The 8187-nt window shown below is 36.7% G+C and overlaps 1 protein-coding gene and 1 long non-coding RNA gene across 3 annotated transcripts; both read left to right on the top strand.

Moving 5' to 3' along the window:
• The first annotated feature begins 384 nt into the window (after window positions 1-384).
• LOC111436778 lies at window positions 385-1375 on the top strand. The gene is made up of 3 exons (XR_002709330.1): window positions 385-716; window positions 922-1118; window positions 1260-1375. It is a non-coding gene; the product is annotated as an uncharacterized LOC111436778 (long non-coding RNA).
• Window positions 1376-3415: 2040 nt separating this feature from the next.
• LOC111436777 (uncharacterized protein At5g19025-like) lies at window positions 3416-8163 on the top strand. 2 transcript variants are annotated; one of them, XM_023074506.1, is made up of 3 exons: window positions 3416-4341; window positions 5390-5451; window positions 7815-8163. In XM_023074506.1, the coding sequence occupies exons 1-2, from the start codon at window positions 3713-3715 to the stop codon at window positions 5439-5441; spliced, it is 681 nt and encodes a 226-aa protein (XP_022930274.1). In that variant the 5' UTR covers window positions 3416-3712; the 3' UTR covers window positions 5442-5451; window positions 7815-8163. The 2 variants fall into 2 exon arrangements, with proteins under 2 accessions (XP_022930274.1, XP_022930275.1); XM_023074507.1 differs by lacking the exon at window positions 5390-5451 and having other exon boundaries at window positions 3419-4341.
• The last annotated feature ends 24 nt before the right edge of the window (window positions 8164-8187 follow it).

The raw sequence follows: 8187 nt of genomic DNA, 5'->3' as shown, positions 1-8187 counted from the left end.
TTGTAAGAGTCGGCCCAGATAACCTTATTGGGCCCAGAGTAGGGCCTTTATCGAAGTCCATTAGTAGGAGTCAGCCCAAATAATCTTATTGGGCCCATAGTAGGGCCTTTATCGAAGTCCATTAGTAGGAGTCAGCCCAAATAGCCTTATTGGGCCCAGAGTAGGGCCTTTATCGAAGTCCATTTGTAGGAGTCAACCCAAATAACCTTATTGGGCCCAGTAGAAGGCCTGTATCGAATCCCATTTGTAGGGGTCAGCGCAAACTATATGGGTATAAAATTGAAATTTCAATATAATAGAGGAGGCCCACTAATCTTATTGGGCCCAGAGTAAGGCCTGTGTCGGTTCCCTTTTGCACGCATCAGCGCACACTTTAAAGCCCAGCCCATCTACCCGCGCAAAATTTCCAGAAGTGGAAGTTCCATCAAGTGCGATCAAATCTTTCATTTCGTGATGACACGCGAAACTGAATTACAGTCTCTGCAAGACAAGAAGAGAAAGAAGAGCATCATGCAGAATTCTTGAGGTCGAGAGTAAAGCAATTTCTTGCTTGTTTTCGTGTTGTGCATTTCTCACATGCGGTTTCTGCTCCTCCATCGTCTCTGGAATCTTGAGGTGCTCCGCTAGGCTTGCATACTGCGGCCTGTTCGGAGTTTCCTTGGTGGTTTCATGGGTTCTCAGAGAGTTCGCAGCTCCTCTGACGGAGAAGATGCCATGTGAGTTTCATCACTTGCTTTAATTTTCTGTTATTCTAGCCGATTTTCAATTGTTTATTCGTACGTTCGATTTTCTTGGCTTCTTATGCTGAATATTGCGAGTGTCGTTATTGTAGCGATAGATTGTGGTTTCAATGATTCGCGAGCTTAATTTTTGGTTGTTTTTTTGTGTGCTATGTTGATTCCGAGTTTAAATCAATCGCAGTATGCTCGTCGGTTGTGAATTACGGTGTTTTCTGTAATTTTGGTTAAATGTGGCAACTCATTGCATCGCTGGGACCTCGGTCTAATTTTTCAAGGAATGATGAATTCACTCGAGAAAATAGGATACTTGAATTTAGAATTATTGTTGTGGCGGGCGGTTATTGAATGTATCCGGGATCCATATAGGTTGAAATGGAAGTTGGTTAAAGTTTTGATTAGTCAAAGAAGCAAGTCGTCTCTCAATTCTCAGGTTCTTTCAAAAAGAATAGAAAAGGTCATCTCCCAAGTTGAGTAAATGTCAGTTTGTCTCTTCTAAAAGTACTAATAAATAATAGGTAGACTCCCTAATTGGATCGAATAGGATCATCTTACTACAAATTTGTTTTAAAGTTCTTGGAACAAATACTATCCATTCCATAATTGATCTAAATAGGTTATATTTACTATTGTTTTCACTCTCTAATGCTACCTTATGCTTTCTATTTATCTTCTTAAATCCAGTAGTATTTAAAATTAATGGCAACTAGAGATATTGTCTTCTTTGGGCTTTCCTTCAAGATTTTAAAACGGGTCTACTAGGAAGAGATTTCCACATCCTTATAAGAAATGCTTCGTTCTCCTCTCCAACCGATGTGGGACCTCATACGAAAAGTGATGGTTAAATGTTATGAGAAGTATCAGGGCATCTGTACATATCGTGAATTAGAATTTGCAGGAGATATGATTGAATTAAACTTAAAAGCGAAGCATAAAAGATTTGATTGATTCTAAGGCTGACTTGAGGCTATTAAGTTTATGAAATGGTGCTTTCTGGAACTGTGATCCTTAAGATTCCAAAGTCACTGGCTAATTTCGATGTTATATGATGGAAATGCCAATGGTTCTATATTCTTCATTTTAACTTTTTAATAATCTCAGTTATGATTTTTGTCTTCGTAGATGTATAGAATGAAGATTCATGAACAAGATCAATAAAAAATTCTTCTGATATTGAGATGCAGTGTAAGAAAGAGAGGGAATTGAGTTGAGAGAACTGTTGTGTAAGGAATTCCTTACACTTCGTGCAGATACCTAAGACTAAACTTTCAGAAGAGTTGATTACGAATTGAGTAGCTTAAGGAAGAGGACTTGCAAAGTTTATTTGAAGAACATTTAGTAATATCGTATATTTGTACAAATTATGATTGCATCACAGGAAAAAAAGGGGAGAATATTTGGAACTCTGAATTTTTAAGGGGAAAAGATTGTTCAGTGCTGACATTATTGGCTTCTAATTTCTCATTGTAAGATCAGGTGGGATAACCTCTTCTCAAAGCAGAAGGACTTGAAGGATGGAAAGAACAAAAGGAATGAGAGGGAAAGGGAAAACCTGTCAGTTACTCCTATACATTCTTCCACCTGAGCTATGCTATGGCTGGGTTAGCCTGAATGAGAGCTCGAACCTTGTAGACATTGGCTGGACGTCGGTTTGGGAACGAATCTGCCCAGAGTGGGTCACTTCTGCTCTATATATTTGGTCACTTGTCACCCCTCCCACCATCAATTAAGATAGAGGAATGGAGCATTCCTTATAAGGTGTGGAAAACCTCTCTCTAACAAACGTGTTTTAAAACCTTCAGGGAAAGTCTGATAGGAAAAGCTCAAAGAGGACAATATCTGCTAGCGGTGGGCGTGGTTGTTACGCATTTTTCTTGATCGTGAGTTCTTTTACGTCTGTCATTCTGTTCCGAGTGTATGATTCACATACTTGACTTTTGGGCATCTTTTTAATTCCTTACCCATTCTGCTTGTTTTTCAGCATCCTTTGATGCTCTTTTAATAGTGGTATTGTTTCTACACCAAATCAAATATTTATTTATAATATCCAAATGGATAAGCTTTCTCTTTCACCTTTTACTTTATTTGCCACTTGTTCAAAGTTGAAATAGAAAATTTGATTTTCTTTAGGTATTTTGAATTGATTTCCAATTTTATTGGAATCTTTAAATGGTTATTACCATTTAAAAAAAAAAAAAGAATCACTTAAAATCATTTAAAAAAATTTTAAAAAATTTCCAGATCAAACTTTTATGTTTTATTTATTGAACTTTTTTTTTATAAAGTATGATATAATCTTCTACAAAAAAAAAAAAAAAAAAAAAAAANTGTTTTATTTATTGAACTTTTTTTTTATAAAGTATGATATAATCTTCTACAAAAAAAAAAAAAAGAAGAAAGAATATTAAATTACAAAAGCCAAACAAAAAAATCCCTAGAAGTTAAAAAATTTATGTATAAATCATTTTTGTTTAAAAAAAACAAAAAAAAAACATTCATTTTAAAAAATAATAATTAAAATAAACATCTTCCCTCATTTTAATTACCTTTATTTTTAGAGAATCATTAATTAATTTAACATCACGTGAACGCTTGGAAGCTCAATAGTCCAATTTAATTTCACTTTATTTCATTTACTTTTCCGCAAATAATAATAATAATAAGCCTTTATTTATTATTTTTCGTTGGAAACGAAAGTAGATGAAAAAATATATAAATAATATATCGTCTTTCACCATTCTCAGCCACTCTCCTCCGTGGCGCGTGTGTGATCCTCAAGCAGACGGTTCACGTTCGCCGGTCCGTCACCACCACTTCGCTAACGTGCGCCACTCTTCTTCTTCTTCTTCTTCTTCTTCTTCTTCCTTCTCAATCTTTCTTTTCTCTCATAGTCCCCTTTTTACAGGAAGATCCCTAATTTTGCCCTAATTGTGAACTCCATTCATTCCAATCTCTAACTGGGCTTTCTATAGAACATGCGCAATCTTCTGGTTCCGACAACCGCCATGCCTCCGTCCTCAATTCTCACCTCATCGTCGTCAATTTCCAAATCCAAGACTTGTGCAAACCCTAGCCCTAGCAATTCCCTTCTCTGTAAACACTCTCCATCCGCAACCCTTGATCTTCTTATCCTCATTCTCGTTCTGTTTTCCGGTACCTTTCTTGTAACGTCATATTTCTCTTACATTTTCAACTCTCTTTCGATTCTCTTGTCGTATTCGGCCCTGCAGCTTCCTCAATTTCCGTTTCCGTTTATTGTTGGGTTTTTGTTGTTTTTCTGTGTGATTGTTGGTGTGTTTGAGATTTGTTGTGGCGCTAGATCGAGGAAATGCGCGAAGCCGGGATGTAAAGGGTTGAAGAAGGCTATGGAGTTTGATCTGCAATTGCAAACGGAGGAGTGTGTGAAGGGTGGGTCGAAGGAGATTGATAAATTGCCGTGGAAGGGAGGTAGTGAGGCCAACCCGGATTATGAGTGCTTGAGGTCCGAGCTGAGGAAGATGGCACCACCCAATGGTCGAGCTATTTTGCTCTTTCGGGCGCGCTGTGGCTGCCCCATCGCGAAGCTTGAAGGCTGGGGGACTAAGCGCGGGCGGCGGCATAAGAAGTGAGTTCATCTTTTGTGCCATTGATATTTTTTGGAATTGGTTTTTTGCTCTAATCATTTTTAAGGCTTGAATTCTTTGGCTCTCTTGTTTTTTATTCTGGAATTGAGTTCTTTACTGCTGAAATTATCCCGATCTCCTCCTCCTCCTGAATAAAACTCTTAACACTAAAGAAAATTGATAAGGGAAAAGTCTGTATCTGAAATTAGATAACATTTGCTTAAGATATTTGTGGCATACATGAAACTTTTGACAAATTGAGGAGAAACTCCTTCCCTTTTCTGATATTGCGATTGTTAAATGGTCTTATGAGCAATTTCATGGAAGTGGGACTAAGGAAGAGCGAAGAGGAAGCATTTTTCTGATTCAGTTTGGTAAATCAATGCTTGTTCCTTTTCGTATATTGATTTCTCAAAAAGAAAAAAAAAAAGGGGTTGAGTTGATCAATTTCCGTTGACAGGAATCAGGACTTTTAAGTACTTGCAGAGTGCATCACAGTTCTGAACTGAATTGTTAAAAGAAACTAGTCGTTTAGCTGTCTTAGCATCTTGGACTTGTAACTGATACTGCCAAGTTTTCAACATGTGTGTATCCATACCTATTTCTTCATGGAATTCCAACTAAATCCACAGGATCTGAGACTCTAGGTAGATGTTCAAAGTTCAATCATTTATCTTTTTCGGTTGAAAAATTAACCGATGCTGAACTCTGAAATATGTGTTCGTGTAGATTTTGTGAGGGATTTGTAGGTTTGGATTGAATTGATTTACATGTTGGCAAGTTTTTGTTACCCTGTTTTGTTTCTGAGCTTGTATGTATGTTCATACAGTTCTCATTTGGTGTAGTACTTGCATTTCTTTTATTCTTCTCCTTATTGACATCTATTGAGGAGATGAATCTTGCCTTGTCTGGTTGACTAGGACAAATTGTAGAGTTTATAGACACTTTCCCTTGATTTATTGAAGATGTTTATCTTTTTACCCATTTAAAATGACATAAGTTCTCCTAAATCTTGGGTCCACTCTTCAAGTTAGTTAATTTATTTTTTAGTGGGAAGCTATGCAAGAAAGTTTCGGGGGCTTGGTTAGCATACCCCAAGTAATTTGTTTCTGGTGAGCGATTATTGCTCGGTTGAAGCACTGATGTTCTCGTAGTTGCTAAGTAACTAAATTTATGTGTACATGGTGTCCAGCTCTAGTTGGTGCTTATATTGCTAACTTTATCTGATTTCCTTTTTTTTGGTTTAATTTAGAGTCATATGCGTGATTTACATCATAGGCAATACCTAATTGTTTTAATTGAACCCTTGCACTGCCATTAGGTTAATTTATTATTTGCACTTTCAACTTTGGTTCGTTTTGGACCTTTGCACTTTCAAAATGTCCATTTTCATTTTATACTTTCAAGTTTTATACTTCAAAAGAATCTCCTATACTTTTTAAAGTGACCATTTTGGTGTCTATAGACAAAATTCTAAGACCAATGAAAACCATTTAATACTACAAAGTTATTGTGAGATCCCACATCGGTTGGAGAGGGGAACGAAGCATTCCTTATAAGGGTGTGAAAACCTCTCCCTAGCAGACACATTTTAAAACCTTGTGGGGAACTTGGAAGGAAAAACCCATAGAGGACGATGCTAGCGTTGGGCTTGGGTTGTTACAAATGGTATCAGAGCCATACACCTGACGAACCTTTTAAGGGTGTGAAAACCTCTCCCTTGTAGATGCGTTTTAAAACCGTGAGGCTGACAGCGATACGTAACGGGCCAAAACGTACTATATTTGCTAGCAGTGGCATAGACTGTTAACTAGTTACATTTCGAGGAAGTTATGTAGGATAGTGCTAAAATTTTGAGAAAAAAGAAAATGAGGGGACCAAAACACTTTTTTCCAATGTATAGAGAACAAGTACAAGGATTAATATGGACAAAAGCTGAAAATACAGGATCATAATGGACAGCTTGAAAGTGTAAGGACCAAAATAAACAAAAGTTAAAATGACATAATTAAAACAGTATTTCAACCCATTTCTTCAGCCTATCTGAGAGAGTATATTGGTTTTTATCTTTTTACAAGAAACTGAAATATTGTCAGAAATAAACAAATGAAATTATGGATAAAAAACAAAGAGAATTGCCTAGGGTCCAGGTGAAAACACCCCAGCCAGATGGACTGTAAAAGAACAGCCTTTTTATCGCTAAAAGCCATGGAGAGGGTATAATTACAAAAGAATTTCCTATGAGAGCACCACAGGAAATTCTATCCTTCAAATATCCTTTGGTTTCTCTCCTACCATATAACTCAGGAATCATCTATCCTTCAAAGGCAACTCAAGCATTGTCTTTGAACCTCCAATCTGATCAGACTTCCGAAAGCTAATCACGTTATGATGCTATTGCCTTATTTTGTTTATTCAAAAACCGTAAAAATGGTGATTTTTTTTGTGTTTGTATGTTATCAAATAATCAACCATTTGCACAAAACAGCTATTCATTGGTCCTTATGCACTTATCCAACATGACTTATCATTTGAGATCCATTATAGATTTTTCAATAAAAACCATATATTTATTACTTGGTTAGCTTATGCGAGATCCCACATTGGTTGGAGAAGAGAACAAAGCATTCCTTATAAAGGCGTGGAAACCTCTACCTAGTAGACGCACTTTAAAACCTTGAGGGGAAGCCTAAAAAGGACAATAACTGTTAGCGATGAGTTTGGGCTGTTATAACTTCTTTGTATGAAAAATGTATGATCAAGTCGAGTCTTGCCATTTGTTGTCTCATAGCAATTTTTTTCACTGTTCTATATATGCATGTAGCCTCCCTTCCCCGGAATCCTGATTGTGATAATCTAGTTCTATAGCTGTATTCCTTACACTTTACAAGTGACATGACCTCCATCCTATTTTACTTCACTGATTTCAGTTTCACAAAATATGTGGAAGCATGAACGTTCTAATATTACGCGCAGGATCTATAGATTTGGAAGTTTTATCCTAAAATCCTGTTTACCTCTTGTGGGCAAAGGGATTGGGAATTCAATGCATCCTGATTCCTGGTACACTACTTTCTAGCAAGTAGTAACCAATGACTGTAGATTATAGTCACATTCATCTCAGCTTTTGTACCAACTTTTTACCACGAGCTCGCATCGAGCTATAGAAAACCCAAACCTTTATCAATTTCCATGTAAAGTTAAATCAGTTCGAAGTTCTTGGCTTCATCTGATGATATATATAGAGAGATGAATTCTGCATAATTGAAACCTCTTGGAATATACTGGATAGGACATCTTACATTTTATCTTTGTGTTCCATTGTTCTTTTGTTGTTAACATTTGAACTGGTTTACATGTTCTCACTGATGAACAATCTCTTTCACATGTTTTCTACCCTGTGATTTGCATTATGAATTCTGTATGGTTAATTTTAGACGAGATTAGTAATCTTCAATGCTTCCATTTTCTGCAGGGCTCTGGCTACATTGGGCATTAACGGGGGAGGAGGCCATCACTGATCATCGATGGCGACTTCATTATCGAGAAGACCTTCCATATAACTTACTTTCTCTTTCCATCATTTTACTTATTTTTAGATGCTCTTTCTGAAACATATGGATTATTAGAGCTTTCTTTTATAAGAATTCTATAACATAGTGATATTCATTTTCAGAAACAGGCTTCCCCCATCCCTGCATTAGCCTGGGGAGACCCTCCCTCTCCCTCGCCCATGGAAATTGAAATATATACCAAAACTTACTGCAAATAAAACGATAGACAATGATAATTATGTCTCATGGTCCATCTTGCGAGTATTTTTAGTACTGGAGTCCATTTAGCATAAG

Source organism: Cucurbita moschata, unplaced genomic scaffold (assembly GCF_002738365.1).
Source record: "Cucurbita moschata cultivar Rifu unplaced genomic scaffold, Cmos_1.0 Cmo_Scf00060, whole genome shotgun sequence".
NCBI classification, from domain to species: Eukaryota; Viridiplantae; Streptophyta; class Magnoliopsida; order Cucurbitales; family Cucurbitaceae; genus Cucurbita; species Cucurbita moschata.
The sequence above is the reverse complement of the archived record's forward strand: the minus strand, read 5'-3'. Positions and strand labels throughout refer to the sequence as shown.

Bases quoted from the DNA above. Each gene is read 5' to 3' on its own strand.
- LOC111436777 (XM_023074506.1), top strand. From the start codon at position 3,713: ATGCGCAATCTTCTGGTTCCGACAACCGCCATGCCTCCGTCCTCAATT. The intron at 4,342-5,389 runs GTGAGTTCATCT...TTTATTTTTTAG, and splicing joins CGCGGGCGGCGGCATAAGAA to TGGGAAGCTATGCAAGAAAG.